Below are 20379 nucleotides of genomic sequence, written 5' to 3'. Positions count from 1 at the left end.
TTATACAATGCACTTGATAAATGCTAGCTAGATGGGTTGCTGTGGGCTATTTCTCTTTTTGTCCACTCCACTCTTCAGAAAGTTTGATATAGTGACATACCTGTTTACAGAGGCATCACAAGTTAGGTGCATAGGGGTGTCCACTGTGCCTGGATGTCATCATGGCCCTTATTCTGGTTGGTGCGGTAATATCCGCGTGCGGTCGGTCCACCGATGTTTTGTGTCTGCGCATGTGCAGAGGCGTCTCTGCGCATGTGCGAGCGGGGCGTACGGCCAAATCCCGCATGAAATGTGAACACTCCGAACAGGGGGTGGAGAGAGGCGTGAAGGGCTATTTGGGCTCATTACCATATGCATACGCCCCGCGTTTCATGGGCGTTCCCATGCAAACGCTGGGCGTACGTATGGTAATGCAGTCGTGACGCACGTGTAGGGGTGGACATATGACATCGCCGGATGTCAGCTGCCCGCCCAGATCCCTGCTTTTGCACGGAAAAATGTCCGTGTGGTCTGAGGTTGCGGGAGCTGGTGGACCACTCTTTCCTGCATTCGATGGTCTGCAACCATCGAATGATGGGGGAGGTTCACTGAGATGGAGGAGGCGTATTCCATGAAAAATACACGTGCGGTCCGTTCGGCCAGCTTTTTACCGCGTTCGGACGGAGTTGGCGATCCGTATGGAAGGCGGGGTTTCGCACGCACGGTCCTGGCCGCATATTCGGATCCGGCCGCACCGATCAGAATAAGGGCCCAGGTGACAGGGAGACGGGTTTTGCTCTGAGACCAAGGAGGGATTGTGAATGAAAATTATATTCTATAAGGGCATGCCCCCCACCCCCTGTGAGGCCACACCTCCAGATTGAAGACAGCATGCGCTTCCCACAAGGTCCCACCACCTTCCCATGAGGCAATGCACCCTCTGTGGCCAACAGGGGATGATTATGTGAATTATGTCACCAGACCCCCTTGAACCACACTTGACACTTTGATGTCCCATGTGATGACATAAAAGAAGAGTATGCAGCTATGGGTATAGATCACCCGCTCTTAGGCCCACCACAGTGGGCAATGAGAAGAGTATTCTGAGATGAGTTTGCAGATATATAGGAAGGGGCAGACCTGTACAATAAGTGGCATTCTATTCTATTCTATTTTCTCTGGGACCCGATCAAACAATAAAAATAATGACAGGACCCCAGCAAGTTACTGCAGAAGGTCATCACGTCACATGTGTAGTCAACAGACAGCACATACATGCAGCATTGTGGAGGCACAGAATGATAGGAGGAGTCTGAAATAACAGACGATTCAACAGATTTTTCAGACTCCTTGAATCACCGACTGAGATTAGAAAAGTCATCAGCCTGATGGTCAGCAACATGGAGTCGCGACCCCATGCTGAGAACGTCAGGACCCACAGTTTGCGAACCGCTGCATTAGAAGAATAGGGTAGCAGATGTTGTGCAGATACAATGGTAACAATTGAGTTAAACAATGTATTTGGTTTTATTACTGCAAAATTGTACTCCTGCATCATAAACAGGACAACTCGGTCTCGCAGGCTTCAGGCAATGAAGGCTGAGGGAGCATGATGGCAAAGTATGGCATGTCAGTCATTTTTCTTCAGCCTTTCAGTGACATCATCTGTCATGCTTCATGTTTTATTCCATCAGACTGTACACTGCACAGCAGTCACTCAGACCTACAGTATAATGCCTTAAGCTCCTATGAGCTGGTCTTCCTCATTTACCCCTGCACAGCATTGAAGGGGATCTTTGTCTAAAACCTATCATTAATAATGTAATGCCTGCAATCAGTACACAGTAAAATACTAGGACTTGTGTGTCTTCTGCAATCCTGTATAAAATCTGGCATAAACTGCTTTCACAGAAGCTTCCTTCTCTTTGTAGCTAGTTGCATAGAAGCAAGCACTACAAGGCGCAGAATGACATACAATCTGACATCTATCCATATGCCAAGTAACAGAATGGCAAAACAGACATTACTGCGCCAAGCTCACCCACTCTTGTGTAGTGCCACAAATCACAGCAATACAGAGCGGGGCTTAATAACCTAATTCACAGTAAACCCAGACTAGACTACTCACTTCACAGGAAAAGTGGGCAGGTGAGGATCTGAATAATTGCCAATTTCTGGAAATGGCTGTAAAATGAGATACATCACAGCTCATTTAGAGCATTTTCACTATGGACATATAAGAAAAGTACCGGTATGTATGCTCGGGAAAGTGTACTCAGCATACAGAGGCCATACGGAGGTATCAAGGTATCAGTCTGGCACATCTCAAAATGCAGGATATGGAAGAAAGAAGTAGACTCTCTTTGTTGTGGCACTCTTGGTATATTTTATTTAAAAAAGGTTTCATTTTATTACTTTCATATTTAAAAATATATTCTTGGTCAATGCACAGATAGAATAATAAATCAGTGTACATAGATATATTTATAATAATGTTTTTTTATCATTTTTTGTTTGTAACAACCGGGTTTATATGAGGTTCACAATGAGTTCAATATTTAATTCTGTGAGCCACAATTTTTCGGCTGTATTAATATTAATGAAACACTTATTAAAAGTTTACAACTGGTGAGATCATAAATTATGATCTAGTTTACATAAGCAAGAAAGTGAAATTTTAAAGCGTAACATGGGACCTGGAGGTTATGGTTTAGAATAATGGGGGTACTTGATGCCCTTGGTGCAGACCCTGCTTGCACCACCCTGGTCTAATGGTCTGAAGCATTGCCTATATTCCCTAAAGATCAGCACACTGTGCACAATGTAAAGACAAAGATAAGTTTGAGGTGGATGTGCGCTAGGTCAGCTGCCTTGTGGGGTGACAATGATGGAGTGGTAACCCTAGAAACCACAAAAAGAATACACAGAAAGGAAGAGTATCAAAATCTCCTCCACTGGCGCCGAACAATACGTCCCTATAAGTCAAGGGGCGATCCTCTTCTCCAAAACTAGGGAAGGCTGTTTCATAAAATACCGTACACCCCTTATGGGGTGAGAGGGTTCCTCTTCTCCGAATCGAGAAAGGCTCAAAACAGGTCCCAAGGGTGGCTGTCACGCTGATGGAAGTAGTTGTGAATCCCTGCGTCCCTTAAGGCCTCAGTAGGTGATCGTGGTGACCCAAAATGAGAAATGATTGGGGGTATAGTGTAAAACCATTTATTGAACATACAAATATAAACAAATAAAAAGTCAAGTGGAACCACTTGGCATAGTACCGTTTATGGTGGAGAACTGAGATAGTATCAAAGTTCTCAAACAGACTTGAAGCTGAGCGGGATTGATCCCGGGAAAAACCAAAAGTCCACGCTCCCTTCAGGTACCGGTTTACAATGCCAAAGGGTCCAAAGTCCTCTCAGGAATGGTCCAAATGACTCCAAACGCGTTTTCGATTGCTGCCTGCAATCTTTATCAAGGAGATAGTGTGTGGACCAAACACTACACCTTAAATACCCCTCCCATCCAATGAAAAAGCATGGCTTGTGACAACAGAAGCACTGTAGTCCAATCGCCGTCCGATCCGTGACTTCCGGTGGTGTGGAGCGCAGCGTGCGTTCCACACGCTGTCAGCTTCCTGGCCGGATGTGACGTTACGTGATGTTATGCGCATACAGATCTCTTGCCGGGTATGGACTCAGTGATTTCCGGCGGAATGGAACGCAGATGTTGTTTGTTTGCGTTCCAAAGGCTCTCTTGTTTCCTGGTATGGTGCGCGATGTTTCTATACCATGTCTTAATGAAACATTATGCCATATTTTCGGCCTGATGTATCAAGGATGTATAGGGATGTCCCCATTAACTATGGTTAGAAAACTGCATATTATTAGTATAACTAATGACGGTACATAGATCAAATATTAAAAGTGAACATAAATAAACATGAGCATAAGAGGTCTGATAAAAACGGATACAATACATGATAAAATGAAATAAAATTACATTAAAATAGTGGTAAGTACAATTGATTCAAAATGTATAAGGCCATCACCTCATACCCAGGGGACTCAAAATTACTAAACAAGCCTCTTTTAGTAATGCGAGTGATGCTTTTAGTGAAGACTGGGATAAAATAATAGACGGCTGCTCTTTCAGGCTAATGGAACTTATCATTACTGAGAGGAAAAGGGATTTGAAAAATCTGGATGAGGAAATTAATAAATATAAAGACCTCTTGAAGCCCCTTTCCACCCTGCCTGAATACTTAGAACACGAAAAACAGATCAGCTATAATATAAAAAAATCAGAACGTACACTAGTCGACAGAAAGGTACGCAAATTTATGAGAGATAAAAGAGAAGCCGATTCTGAGGATCAGGAGGAGATAGAGGAGGAACCCACAGATCCACCCAAACCTCCACAAAAAACAACGCAACGTTCCCTACAATCAAAAAAGGGCCAACATAGGATACCTAATCCAAAAAAACAATGTAATAGGAAAAAGTCCCCCGACCGTAGACAGAGAGAGGTTATATATGAAGAACGTGACCGTTATCAGCCCCACCAGCCACGTTTCCCATATAGAGTGAACAAGAGAAATAATAATTGGCGCACTCTATCCAATCACGAAAATAGGCATCCATCACCCTACCAAAAACCACATAGTTCAAGCCATCACTATAATGAATCCAATAATCACACTCATAACTCCGAAAGAAGGGATAGATCAGAAGAAAGAGACACATCTTTCTCACCTCTACATTTTAGGAATAGGTTCCAACCTCTTCAGAGAGAATCCAATCGGGTTCGTTTTTTAGGGGAAGGAAACCTAGAACCCTTGTGGAGACGCTGAAACCCACAAAAACCAGGAGGGGGAAACGTGCAGGTGAAAAAAAAAAAAAAAAAACCTAACAAAACTAGGAAAGGGGCTAGAAGAAACATCCACCCCACGGCACTATCTCCCCCCACCACCATAGAGGATCTACCCACTGTCAAAATATTTAATATCAGTTCTCATACTTTGAGTCCTTTAGAAATCAAAGTACTAGAGAAGGGACTAAAATACGCTCCTACTAATAATATTAATAGATTCCAGACATTTGTTGATATTCATAAATATGTCAGAAAGCTATGTTTGAAAAATTTCTTTCTGCAAAAAGACATGGAATCTATGGTCTCCACACCTGCGGTCCCACAGGAGGAGACAGTCAACAAATTCAGACCAAAATCTGTGTTCTATCCCGTGCATGTCAAAGGGAATTTCCTTGACAGTTTCAGTACTTTTATACAGGAGGATGTCAGGAGTATACAATACACTGGCACCAAATATAATCTTACTAGGAAAGAGAGAGATGCCCTCAAATTATTGAAAGATAACCGAGAAATCATCATTAAACCCGCCGACAAGGGGGAAGGCATCGTACTCATGGATAAGACCTGGTATATTAAAAAGGTGTTGTCACAAATTGACTATAGGACGACTTACTAAAATTTAAGAGTGGACCCGACTGACAATATATCCAGTAAATTGACTATATTACTGAATAAATACAAATTGAGAGGTGTTTTGGACGAGAATACCTATAAATTTCTCCTCAACCAGGAACCCTCCATTCCAGTAATATATCTACTCCCTAAGGTCCACAAGAGTACCACCCACCCACCAGGCAGACCGATTGTGTCAGGGACAAATTCCATAACGGCCAACTTGTCCGAATACATCGACTTTCATTTACAGCCACTTGTCCTGACCAATCGGTCTCACCTTAAGGACACCAAGAACCTTCTAAATGTTCTCTCCACCATACAATTCGAAGAAAACCTGTTTTTAGTAACTGCAGACGTTAAGTCTCTATATACCATTATCAGACATCAAGATGGTATCATGGCAGTCAGAGACTATCTTCAAAGGAGTGACATGGACAATAACCTACAAGATTTTTTAACTGAATGTGTTGATTTTATCCTCAATAAATAATTATTTTTTATTTGAAGAATGTTTTTATCTCCAAAATACCGGTACCGCCATGGGCACCAGATTCGCCCCAAGTTATGCTAATATCTTCATGGGACATTAGGAACAAGAGAATATCTGGACCAACAACCCATTTGGGGCGAATCTGGTGTCCTGGAAAAGGTACATCGACGACATCGTGTTTTTATGGAGAGGAGAGAGGTCTGAATTAGACAAGTTCTGTCATTACCTAAACACCAACAATAGGAATATAGAACTAACTTTTAACATCAGTGACAATTCCATCGACTTTTTAGATGTCACCATTTCTATTGAAAACTTCACTTTTAAAACTAAAACTTTTACAAAACCCACGTACTGCCAAGCTTACATACAAAAAGACAGCTGTCACCACACTCAGTGGTTAGATGCTATACCAGGGGGTCAGTTCAAGAGAGTCAGAAGAAATTGCAGTAATGACATTGTATATAAAGAACAAGTAACTAAGATGTCCCAAAAATTCATCAAAAGCGGATATGATACTGACATCATTAATAACAAACTTGCTGCCACTGACCATATCGACAGGGCTGACCACCTGATTGACAGGACTGCATCACCTTGGCAAAATGATAACTATAAATGGGCATTTACTACCAATTTCAATGCTCAACACAAAATAGTGGAACGCTCTTTTAGGAAGCATTGGAACATTCTCCAAAAAGACCCCATACTTGGCCCCCACCTTCCAATACACCCTAGATTTATCTATAGGAAGGCCCCTAATATCAGTAATAAACTGGTTTGTAGTGCAATTATCACTTTAAAACCCCAGGGTAATATTGCAAGCAAGGGCTTCCACAGGTGTGGCAACTGCAAAGGTTGCAGAACGGTCGAATATAGGGGAATCACTAAATACAATGACCTAACCATCAATGGTACACAACATAAAATCGGGGAATTCGTAACGTGCAATAGCAAGAACATAATCTATGCCATTGAATGTTCATGCCATCTATTTTATATTGGTCGTACCTCTAGGCCTTTTAAGGTTAGATTGGCTGAACATCTTAACAATATCAGCAAGGGATTAGAATCCCATTCCCTTTCTCACCATTTTAAAATGAAACATGACTCATCCACCAAGCATGTCATCAGATTCTTGGGTATTAAACAGATGTTTAGTAATGTAAGAACCAAAAATTTGGCCACCCGACTTGCACAGGAAGAGATGAAGTGCATTTATAATTTCAACACTCTAAAACCAGGGGGGCTGAACCTTGATTTTGAGGTCAAATGGTTCCTATGAATTTTGCACTGTCACTTTCTTATTATATGTGTATATAATGATGATGGCCTTATACATTTTGAACAATTGTTCTTACCACATCTGTCATTTTAATGTCATTTTATTTCATTTTATCATGTATTGTATCCGTTTTTATCAGACCTCTTATGCTCATGTTTATTTATGTTCACTTTTAATATTTGATCTATATACCGTCATTAGTTATACTAATAATATGCCGTTTTCTAACCATAGTTAATGGAGATATCCCTATACATCCTTGATACATCAGGGCGAAAATATGGCATAATGTTCCATTAAGACATGGTATAGAAACATCGCGCACCATACCAGGAAACAAGAGAGCCTTTGGAACGCAAACAAACAACATCTGCGTTCCATTCCGCCGGAAATCACTGAGTCCATACCCGGCAAGAGATCTGTATGCGCATAACATGACGTAACGTCACATCCGGCCAGGAAGCTGACAGGGTGTGGAACGCACACGCTGCGCTCCACACCACCGGAAGTCGTCATCGGCCGAAACCGGAAGTCACGGATCGGACGGCGATTGGACTACAGTGCTTCTGTTGTCACAAGCCGTGCTTTTTCATTGGATGGGAGGGGTATTTAAGGTGTAGTGTTTGGTCCACACACTATCTCCTTGATAAAGATTGCAGGCAGCAATCGAAAACGCGTTTGGAGTGTTTTGGACCATTCCTGAGAGGACTTTGGACCCTTTGGCATTGTAAACCGGTACCTGGAGGGAGCGTGGACTTTTGGTTTTTCCCGGGATCAATTCCGCTCAGCTTCAAGGCTGTTTGAGAACTTTGATACTATCTCAGTTCTCCACCATAAACAGTACTATGCCAAGTGGTTCCACTTGCCTTTTTATTTGTTTATATTTGTATGTTCAATAAATGGTTTTAAACTATACCCCCAATCATTTCTCATTTTGGGTCACCACGATCACCTACTGAGGCCTTAAGGGACGCAGGGATTCACAACTACTTCCATCAGTGTGACAGCCACCCTTGGGACCTGTTTTGAGCCTTTCTAGATTCGGAGAAGAGGAACCCTCTCACCCCATAAGGGGCGTACGGTATTTTATGAAACAGCCTTCCCTAGTTTTGGAGAAGAGGATCGCCCCTTGACTTATAGGGACGTATTGTTCGGCGCCAGTGGAGGAGATTTTGATACTCTTCCACACTGTGCACAATATCTGACAGGATGTTATAGAAATATAGAGAAAGTGCCCACCGGCAAAGGCGTAACTACCATAGGTGCAAGGGGTGCAGCTGCTATGGGGCCCAGAGCTGAAGGGGGCCCATGTAATATGTTTTACATACATTTATCACCATCAGTTGCTAAATAGGGGGCCTTTACAAACTTTTGCTATGGGGCCCACGAATATCTAGTTACGCCCCTGCCCACCGGTTTTCCCCTGGGTATCTGCTATCCCAACGTGTGCTGCTGCAGTGAACAGTGGGTTGATTGTGCACAGATGCCGGGGGAATGCGGGTGTGAAATATAGGGGGACATTTACTAAAGGAAATTTGTAAAAAATAGGTGTATTTGTATCTACAAATACACCTATTTTTTACAAATTTCCTTTAGTAAATTTCCCCCATAAGTGCAAATCTGCTTTAGACAGGTGTGCTGTTGGCAATTATAACCTAGTTCCCATTGATAGTTGTAAGAGCACAGGAGGAAAACAAACCACCAATCAGAGCCTGGGAAAATAAATGAACATGGTATATATGAGCTAATGTATCATCCACAGCACCTTATATCCCCTTAGGGTTACCCGCTCAGGTACTGATCAGGCCCTCAATGGTTTTTCTGTTAAGATCCGATGGTATTGGTCCCATCCCATAGGGTAGGACTGTGGTTGTATTATGCAAAGGAAATATAAAGAGGTTTTTAATGAAACCAAGGTAATCTCTGTTGTGCAAAATTTCCATATGATATTATACTTTGTATATACTTGTGTGAGCAGAACAAGATTTATTCCAAATATAATCACAGTCATATTGTGACACATATTTAAGAATTTTGAGCAGTTTCTAAGAAGGGAACACATGGAGTTACATGCGCCCCCTGTCCGAATAACCATCTCTTTTAGCAGCCATTGTCAAATAAAGTACTGTAGCTGTAATTTGTTAATTACAAGTACACGTTCTTTCTTCATATATAATGGTCAACCCAACTATGTGGGATGTGCCATTGCTGCAGGGTTTTAATGCTGGCAACAGCACCCAAACTTGCACCCTTTGTGGGCTGAAATCAGCCCAAATTCACACAAATTTGCATGGAGCCTTATGGAGCAGAGAGCACTTTTGTGCAACATCATGCAGCCATAAAGTGTGGCCGCTGCCACGATGATTTGCAGCATCAAGATCATTGTGTGCAATTGGATTGAGCCCTTAATGTGTTTTTTTCTAATCAAATGCAGCAGGATAGTATGACAGGTGTCTCACACTGGACATTGGGCCTTATTCCAGTTCACTTTATCTGACAAAATCCTTCTTAGATGGACAAAACCATGTGCACTGCAGGTGGGGCAGATGTTACTTGTGCAGAGAGAATTAAATTTGGGTGGGGTTTTACTTCAAAGTGAGATCTATATTGCAGTTTAAAAATAAAGCAGCCAGTATTTACCCTGCACAGAAACAAAATAACTCACCCAAATCTAATTCTCTCTGCACATGTTACATCTGCCCCCCTGCAGTGCACATGGTTTTGTCCATCTAAGAAGAATTTTGTCAGAAAGAGTGAACCAGAATAAGGTCCATTGTCACAGAACATCTTTTAATAGCAATATTTCTGCTGGGAAACCTGTGGAAATCAGTGAAACTGGAAATGCTGTGATGAATGTGCACTGTGAACCTATTGAGTCTCATTTTAATATCTCCTATAAAACAGGTGTTGGCACCAGAGGAGGTACGGGAGACCAATAATTAGACAGTTCTGTACGCAGATGGAATCTATATGTGATCCACTCTCTATTTAAGCTCATTTCAAATGTGCGTATTGTGTAAACAGCTTTTCAATAACTTCTGTCCTCTCTTTGTTGGCAGGTGGTTGTCCTGTCCTCTTGGTGTTTATTAAGAGATGCCACCTACTACACACTGTCTGTCCTTGCTCTCATTGTGGTAAGTGCATTTGTTCTACTTTGTATCTCCCGGTCATTATTTGGTCTAAGAATACATTAAAAACATTTTGTGAAATACTGTAGATTATTATAATTTTACAGATATTCGCTGTATGCAGAAATGTATATACAGTACAGTATATATACTGTCAAATCTGTCACAATCATCAGTGCCCTCTTCCAATAGTTTTAAACCTGATACAAGAGATCCTGGGGGAAAAAGATGCACAAATATGAACAGAACACGGGACTAATAGTGGTCCTCCTGTTTTTCTGTATTGGTGACCCTGAGCCGCCCTTTTCACCAAGTTGTTTCATAATTTTATCCCTAAGTAAAGAAATGCAATTCAGCATGTGTTTTATAGTTTAACCTGGTAGTTTTCATTATGTGACTCCCCGGAGGGGAGATAAAGTTCTATCACCTCTTACTTTAAGAAACCAATCACTGTTATTGTGCATAATTTAATTTCATTTAAAGAATAAAGTACTAATGGTACTCAGAGGATAGATGACCATTACTTGAGCTGGTCATGTATAGAGACATTGATTCAAAAGAAAAGGCTAGGCCATTGGCAGGAGCGGATCCACAAAAAAAATACAGGGGAGGAGTGCAATTGTTAGCGGTGATAGGTATATTTGTACAAGTTGAAGGCATGCGCTACTGGGAAATGGACATGGCCTCATTACAAGTGGTGTTGCCTTACAGGATATGCCATCCTATTGCACATATTACCACTGCACAAAAGTGGAAGCAAGGATGATGCAAGCAACTACCAACCAGTGAGCCTTACATCTGTAGTAGAGAAATTGATTATATCAAATCCAGCAATTTACATATATTCCCAAACATCATGGATTTACTTGGTGGAGATCATGTCAAACTAAGTTTTTTTACTGGGAGACTAAAGTAAGAGGTAAGGGGGGGGGGTAGATATAGCTTACTTATTATACTTTAGTAAGGCTTTTGAAACTGTCCTATATCAGACTGCTAAATAAACTCAAAAGCATAGAATTGGATACTAAGATGGTTTATGGAATGAGAGGTATATTAAATAGAGTGCATTCACAGGACAGACATGTGGAGTACCCCCGGGATCTGTACTTGGACCAGAGCTTTTTAATATGACATTGCAAATGGTATTGAAGGGAAAGTATGCTTTTTTGCAGATAACACAAACGTATGCAACAGTGTAGACACACTAGGAGGGGTAATACAAATGATTGATGATCTGTGTAGACTTGAGGAATGGTCAAGAGTATGGCAATTACAGTTTAATGCCACTCAAATGCAAATTCATGCACTTGGGTCTCAACAATCCAAAGGCTGAATATAGTAATAATGGGACTATATTGGAGAACAACTGAGTAGAAAATGGATTTTGGAGACACAATTTCCAGTTATATAAAGCAGGCAAGCAATGTAACAAAGCAATGAGGAAGGCTAGTCAGATTCTTGTTGCTTAGGGAGGGGAATCAGTAGCAGAAAGAAGAAGTAATAAGGCCACTGTATAGGTCATTGGTACAACCTTGTTTGGAATAATGTGTCTAGTTCTGGAGGTTATATCTCTAGAAGGATATAAACACATTACATGATAGGAAGGGCAACTAAATTGATATATGGCCTACATTACAAATATTACCCGGAAAGACTAAACAAATCTCAAAATGTAGAGTTGGAGCAAAAAAGGGAAAGGGGTGACATGATAGAAACTTTCAAATATTTCAAGGGTTTTAACAAAGTGCTAACAAATGAAGAGAAGTATTAGAACACAAGCACATGCACTGAACTTGGAGGGAGGTAGGTTCATGGGAAATTTAAGGAAAATTTACTTCACAGAAAAGGATGTGGACAAGTGGAATAGCTAATCAGAGGCGGTAGAGGCTTAAACAGTAGAGCAATTTAGACATGCATGGGATAGACATAAAGCATTGGCGTAACTATAATTTGAGCATTCATCTGTCGTCGTCCCCCCCCCCCCCCCGCCACCGATAATAAAGCAGCGCCCCAGAGTGTCCCAGATTCCGGGGTGCTCTTCCAGATGCACGAGAGAGTGGAATTCATGATTTGGATTGAATGAATTCAACATTGACCTGTCTCCTCCCAACGGTGCCCCCCATTGTACAGTGCTGCAAATTGCTGCCTTGGCCAGCGTGGGATGGGTCATAATGATGCCATAGTGGCATCACACCCCTTGTACCTCAAAAATGTTATGAGGTGCATCCACTTCTTAATCACTCCCTGTGCTTTTTGCTACATCTATAGTTAATGATATTAAAGCTATTCTCAGAAATGATTGGCTGATAGTGGCTATAAAACCCACTGTGAGCCACTGTGCCTGCACTTTCACCACATCAACACTTGAAGTTTGTGGAAGGGCATAATAAATGCATATAAGCTACGTATACATGTCTGCTCATGGCAGCTACCTGATTTGCTTAGGCCTTAGTTCATCCTATGTGTAGGGCTCGCTAATCATCTATCAGTAATGGTGATTGTATATAACATAATAATATGTTCAACATTACTATATTAAATTATCCCTGGTAATATTTATGTCATAGATAAATAGATAGATAGATAGATAGATAGATAGATAGATAGATAGATAGATAGATAGACAAGTATAGTCATATGTGGAATTATTATTTTATTGACTTGGTAATTTGATTGCGTAACTCACTGTAGGAATTGGCATATTTGTATTCAGTCATATTCGAATTCGGGCACTAATTCGTATTTTTTGCAATTTACTAATGTGAAATAATGTTAGTATTTTGTATTCTACGATTGTAACAGCCTGTCATATTGGTATTTTTACAAAAAGAATATGCTTTGAATTTTACATTACTCCAATGTAATTTAGAAATTTACTTTCAAGTCATATTTCAAAATACGAATGTATACTAGGCGTATTCTAGTACAAGTTGTAAAAGAAATACTCCAAAAAATACAGCTTAATTTGCAAGTGTATTTCACAAAATCAGACTTTAAACATGTGTATACTAGGCATATTCTAATACAGTGGGAAAGCAGATACTAGTGTATCTGATGGGGCGCCTGTATGGGTTGCTAGCCAAGCAGCAGCCTGGAAAGGGAGTGTCAGTCCCTATATGGATACAAAGGAATATATACTGAGTGTAGGTTGCGCTTGTATTGATGACAGGAACTGAGTATTTAAGATAAAAAGTTGTACATTTATTAATACATAAACACACAGTAAATTCTAAAAATATAATTAAAAAAGTAATGGAAAAGTTGCTTCCGGTGGAATTGTTATATTGTAACGTCACCTTTTTTGGAGTGCTATGTCCTGTTTTTGGGGGGGCCCCAAAAGTGTTAATTAAACATGTTTATTGTGGTATTTCTTGGGGTGCTTCCTCCATACGGATGGTGGGGGTGGCATGCCTCCCAGCTGGTTGGAATATCTGAAGCAACGTGGGTATCCACTTGATCTCTCCGGCAGGTCTTTAAAGAGGTGGCTTCCCTCCAAACTTGTGGTGCCGTGCTTGATAATATCATGGATCCAACTTCCTGTTCTGACGATTCCCCTATCTTCCCACCTCCTTGGTTTTTCCCAGCAGAGGAATTTGGCATCCCATCTTTGCCTGCTTCTTCCTTTCTCACAGTACCTGAAAGCCTGCCTTCTCACCATTACACAGCCCATCTTTTCCCGCCTCTTCCTTACTCACCGCACCTGTAAGCCTGCCTTCTCACCATTACACAGCCAATCTCTGCCCGTCTCTTCCTTACTCACAGCACCTGTAAGCTTGCCTTCTCAACATTACACAACCCATCTTTGCCTACCTCTTTCTTACTCACAGCACCTGTAAGCCTGCCTTCTCACCATTACACAGCCCTGCCTGCCTCTTCCTTACTCACATTTTAAGCCTGCCTTCTCACCATTACACAGCCCATCTTTGCCCACCTCTTTCTTATACCCCTTTTACACCAAAAATCCCGGATCCGACTTCCGCATTTGGAAGAAGGATCCAGGATCCGGGATTTACACTGTTTACACTGTGGTGCCCACCCGCAGTGTAGACTGAGGCGGCGCTTGGAGATTACATAATCTCCAAGCGTCTGGACCGCGGTGATCCCCGCTGGAAACACTGATTGCCGTGCTGGGGGCAGCCCAGCACCAAGGTAAGCTTGGTAAACCCGTGCACCCCCCCCCCCCCCCCCCCATCCATCATCCGGGAGGTCCTGTGTAAAGGGACACGTCGCTGACCCGGGTCTGGCCCGCCAAAGACCTGGGGTTTTGCAGCGGTGTAAAAGGGGTATAACTCACAGCACCTGTAAGGCTGCCCTTTTCACTATTACACATTGGACATCACATCGCAATGTTTCTTAACCATTGATGATTTTGTTTTGATTTTAGTACTTTTACAAATCGATGGCAGCATCCCAATTTTTGCCACCATAGAATAGTAAACATTTGATGATGGTCTTGCTCCTCGGCTAGCCATGCTGCAGTGCTTCTGCGCTTGCGTGGCTGTGCTGAAGATATTTGCACATGTGCAAAAAGGGTTTTTTTGAGCACCCACAAATCATATAATTTATTTTTCTAATTCTTTTGATGCGATGGTCAGTTACCATCGCATGAATGATTAGATGGCGGAAGCCAGCCATCATTTGATAGTGGGCTTCAGATGTCCATCCCTATAAGGCAGTCTTACAGTGGCTGTGGGTAGGGAAGGGGTGGTGCAGCCAGAAATGGGACACTGCTAGCCTGACTTCAATCCTAATTAGGTGGTGTTCCCATTCGGACACATTGATAGAACAACCCTCAAGCCGAATTCAGTATGAAATCCCGGCGGTCGGGATCCCGGCGTATATATACGTCATGGCCGGGAAGTACTTCCCGACACATGACGTATATATACGTCATGACTTTAAACTGTCACTGCGTCTCGAGACGCAGTGACAGAGGGACGATGTCTGCTGTCCCTGACAGCAGACATGTCCCTGCATGCCCAGGGGGGGCTGCGATGTCGCCCCCCCGTCGGCGATCGCTGTGATTGGCTGTTCAGTGTGAACAGCCATTCACAGCGTTTTCCTGTGTTACCAGCGAATCAGACGCTTGGTAACACAGGTGTCAATCACCGCCGGGCGTCAGGGGGCATGAGGGGGTCATCGGTGACGATGACACCTCACCCCACCCTCACCCCACCTGCCCCCAAGGCTGTGATTGGTCCGTGGGACCCACGGACCAATCACAGCCAAGGCGCGACATTTAAACTAACGGTGACTGCGCTGCAGACGCCATTCGGGTCTGGAATAGCGTGCAGAGCGGTCACCGTGCCTATCTGCCGTGATACTGACCTGATCCTTGCTAATACTTACCTGATCCTTGCAAATACCTTACCTGATCACTTGATCACTGCTTGTAGCGTGCTGGACGCTTCCTGGATCTGACTTCCTGAGACTTCCTGCTGCTGCTGCAGTGTGATAGAGAGATAGAGAGAGAGAGATAGAGAGAGATAGAGAGATAGTGACAGAGAGAGCTATATTTTGTGTCTGCTACCCCCCCTTTTTGGGGGTGCAGGGGTTTTTTATATATAAATAACTGTCACTGCTGCTGCTGCAGTGTCATAGAGTGATAGATAGTGATAGATAGTGATAGATAGTGAGAGATAGAGAGATTTGTGTCTGCTACCCCTCCTTTTTGGGGGTGCAGGTTTTTTTTTTATATATATAACTGTCAGTGCTGCTGCTGCAGTGTCATAGTGATAGATAGTGATAGATAGAGAGATAGAGAGAGATAGTGACAGAGAGTGATAGAGAGTGTATATTTTGTGTCTGCTACCCCCCCTTTTTGGGGGTGCAGGTTTTTTTTTATACATATAACTGTCAGTGCTGCTGCTGCAGTGTGATAGATAGTGATAGATAGTGATAGATAGTGATAGATAGTGAGAGATAGAGAGAGATAGTGACAGAGAGTGATAGAGAGTGTATATTTTGTGTCTGCTACCCCCGCCTTTTGTGCTGATCACTATATCTGAGGTGATCAGCAACTTTTTGGGGGCGCAGAGGTTTTTTTTTTTTATATATTATATTTTTTATATATGCTGCCAGTTGCACCAAAGGTTGTGCACCTGCTGCCCCTCACTGGTAATCAGTGTCGCATCACTGATCACCTTTTTTTTTTTTGTGGGTGCTGTGTGGTCTTTTTTTAATTTTTTTTTTACACACATTGCGATTTTGTGGGTGTCCTGTGGCCACTGTGCGCTGATCAGTGACGTACATCACTGATCAGCTTTTTCGGCACAGGGTTGATCTATTTTTTTTTTTTTTTGATCAAATTCCTGTTGCCTTTGAGCGCTGTTCAGTGACGGACGTTACTGACCAACATCTGTGCTCAATTTTTGGCGCAGGACCTTTTTTTTTGTTTTTTTAACCCCTTCAATTTTTTTTTTTTTAACCCCTTCAATTTTTTTTTTTTTTAACCCCTTCAATTTTTTTTTTTTTGTATAAAGTATTTTTTTTTTCTGCACTACATACACACTACACACTACATACCCCCCGGGTTGAAATAAAGTTTGTACCCCCCCCTACACTATACACGTGTTGAAACATTTCACTACCAGTAACACAAAAATAAAAATGTCATCCCAAATGTCATCCCAAATGTCATCCCAGTCATCCAGAAGAATGTATTCAGTGGAGGAGGCATATGCCATGCTTGCTTCTGATTCTGACACAGCCAGTGAGGCAAGCGGGGAATTTGAAGGATTCGTCTTAAGCTCCTCTTCCTCCTCTGGTGATGAGGGACCCCCTCAAAGACGCCCCCGTAGAGCAGCTGAGACCCCCCCCCCCAATAATTGATCTCGTATGGACCCCACCACCAGACAATTTTGAGCCCCAGGTTCCTGAGTTTTTGGCCATGCCAGGAATCCAATTTGATTCCACAGGTCTCAGAGAAATTGACTTTTTCAAATTATTTTTCTCTGATGATTTTATAAATTTAATGGTGGACCAAACTAATTTATATGCCCAGCAGTTTATTGCTCAAAACCCCACGTCATCATTTGCTAGGTGGACCCCTGTAGATGCAGTAGAGATGATGACGTTTTGGGGTCTGGTGTTTCATATGGGCATAGTAAAAAAGCCACAAATTAGGCAATATTGGAGTACAGATGTTCTGTACAGCACCCCATTTTACCGTATGGCCATGACTCGGACTCGTTTTGAGGCAATCCATAAATTTATACATTACACCGATAATGCACAGTGCCCACCCAGAGATGATCCCACCTTTGACAGGCTATTCAAAGTCAGGCCGGTCATTGATCATTTCAGTGCCAAATTTGCAGAGCTATACATCCCTGATAAATGTATTAGGATCGACGAGTCCCTTATACATTTTAAAGGAAGGGTTAAATTCCGCCAGTACCTTCCCAGTAAGAGGGCAAGGTATGGCATAAAAATGTATAAGCTGTGTGAAAGCACCACAGGGTACACCCACAAGTTTAGGGTATATGAAGGGAAGGATTCAAGAATTGAACCGCCAGAATGCCCCCCCTCCCTCGTAGGTGTTAGTGGAAAAATTGTCTGGGATTTAATGCACCCCTTCCTGGATAAGGGTTATCACCTCTATGTGGATAACTTTTACACCAGCATCCCCCTGTTTAAGGCCCTTGGTTCAAGAGGTACAGCAGCTTGCGGTACTGTGCGTAAGAACCAAAGAGGCCTCCCAAAAACGCACATTGCCCAAGTAATGAGAAGGGGTGAAAGCAGGGGAATATGCACCGAAAATATGTTGTTGGTCAAATATAAGGACAAGAGGGATGTCCTTATACTGACAACAATTCATGGAGACAGTACCACCTCCATCCCTGTACGAGGTACCAGTACCCACACCTCAAAACCAAATTGTATCCTAGATTACAATAAGTACATGGGCGGAGTGGATCTTTCAGATCAGGTACTGAAGCCGTACAGTGCCCTGCGGAAAACAAATATCTGGTACAAGAAGCTGGCCGTGTATATCATCCAGATGGCACTGTATAACGCTTACGTGCTATTCCGTTCTACCGGCCAGAGGGGGACATTTATGCACTTTCAAGAGGAAGTCATAAAGGGCCTAATATTTGGGAACCAGCAGGCAGAGGGCCCCAGTACTTCTAGTACTGGCCCCCGTATTGTACCAGGGCAGCATTTTCCCAACGAAATCCCCTCCACTGCAAGAAAGGGCAGGACACAAAAAAGGTGCAAAGTTTGCTATAAAAAGGGAATAAGAAAGGAAACTATTTTCCACTGTGAAACTTGCCCCGACAAACCCGGCCTATGTATAAAGGAGTGTTTCAAAATATACCACACATCTATGGATTATTAGGTTCATCATTTCACCGTGCTTCGGGGGTCTTGCTAATGCCACATAGCACCCACCATTCATTCCACCAGAATCTGAGCTGCAAAATCCAAAAATCACTCCTTCCCTTCTGAGTCCTGCCATGCACCCAACTGGTATTTTTTGGTCACATGTGAGGCATTGCCGTACTCTGGAGAAATGGGGGCACAGATTTTGGGGTGCTTTGTCTCCTTCATTCCTTGTGAAAATGAAAAATTTTGAGCCAGAACTGCATTTTTGTGTAAAAAAATGTAATTTTTCATTTTCACTGCCCAGTTGTATCAAAATTGGTGAAACCCCTGGGGGTTTGAAATGTACACTATACCCCTAGATGAATTCCCTGAGGGGTGTAGTTTGCAAAATGGGGTCACTTGTGGGGGGGTTCCACTGTATTGGTAATGCAACATAGCACCCACCATTCATTCCACCAAAATCTGTGCTCCAAAATCCAAAAATCACTCCTTCCCTTCTGAGTCCTGCCATGCACCCAACTGGTATTTTTTGGTCACATGTGAGGCATTGCCGTACTCTGGAGAAATGGGGGCACAGATTTTGGGGTGCTTTGTCTCCTTCATTCCTTGTGAAAATGAAAAATTTTGAGCCAGAACTGCATTTTTGTGTAAAAAAATGTAATTTTTCATTTTCACTGCCCAGTTGTACCAAAATTGGTGAAACCCCTGGGGGTTTGAAATGTACACTATACCCCTAGATGAATTCCCTGAGGAGTGTAGTTTGCAAAATGGGGTCACTTGTGGGGGGGTTCCACTGTATTGGTAATGCAACCTAGCACCCACCATTCATTCCACCAAAATCTGTGCTCCAAAATCCAAAAATCACTCCTTCCCTTCTGAGTCCTGCCATGCACCCAACTGGTATTTTTTGGTCACATGTGAGGCATTGCCGTACTCTGGAGAAATGGGGGCACAGATTTTGGGGTGCTTTGTCTCCTTCATTCCTTGTGAAAATGAAAAATTTTGAGCCAGAAGTATATTTTTGTGTAAAAAAATGTAATTTTTCATTTTCACAGCCCAGTTGTACCAAAATTGGTGAAACCCCTGGGGGTTTGAAATGTACACTATACCCCTAGATGAATTCCCTGAGGGGTGTACTTTGCAAAATGGGGTGACTTGTGGGGGGGTTCCACTGTATTGGTGCTTTGGGAGTCTTGCTAATGCAACATGGCACCCACCATTCATTCCACCAAAATCTGTGCTGCCAAATCCAAAAATCACTCCTTCCCTTCTGAGTCCTGCCATGCGCCCAACTGGTATTTTTTGGTCACATGTGAGGCATTGCCGTACTCGGGAGAAATTGGGGCACAGATTTTGGGGTGCTTTGTCTCCTTCATTCCTTGTGAAAATGAAAAATTTTGAGCCAGAACTGCATTTTTGTGTAAAAAAATGTAATTTTTCATTTTCACTGCCCAGTTGTATCAAAATTGGTGAAACCCCTGGGGGTTTGAAATGTACACTATACCCCTAGATGAATTCCCTGAGGGGTGTAGTTTGCAAAATGGGGTCACTTGTGGGGGGGTTCCACTGTATTGGTAATGCAACATAGCACCCACCATTCATTCCACCAAAATCTGTGCTCCAAAATCCAAAAATCACTCCTTCCCTTCTGAGTCCTGCCATGCACCCAACTGGTATTTTTTGGTCAC

At 42.6% G+C, this 20379-nt stretch overlaps 1 protein-coding gene across 1 annotated transcript in view; it reads left to right on the top strand.

Moving 5' to 3' along the window:
• The window catches only part of SLC24A3 (solute carrier family 24 member 3), a 376099-nt gene that overhangs the window by 298984 nt on the left and 56736 nt on the right, over window positions 1–20379 (top strand). The window contains exon 7 of the mRNA XM_083175935.1: window positions 10295–10369. Within this exon, the coding sequence (XP_083032061.1) occupies window positions 10295–10369 (75 nt within the window). The remainder of the gene's footprint in view (window positions 1–10294; window positions 10370–20379) is intronic.

The sequence above is a fragment of the Crinia signifera genome, chromosome 3 (assembly GCF_055691185.1).
Source record: "Crinia signifera chromosome 3, ASM5569118v1, whole genome shotgun sequence".
Lineage (NCBI taxonomy): Eukaryota > Metazoa > Chordata > Amphibia > Anura > Myobatrachidae > Crinia > Crinia signifera.
This window is presented reverse-complemented; position numbering and strand designations above follow the sequence as displayed.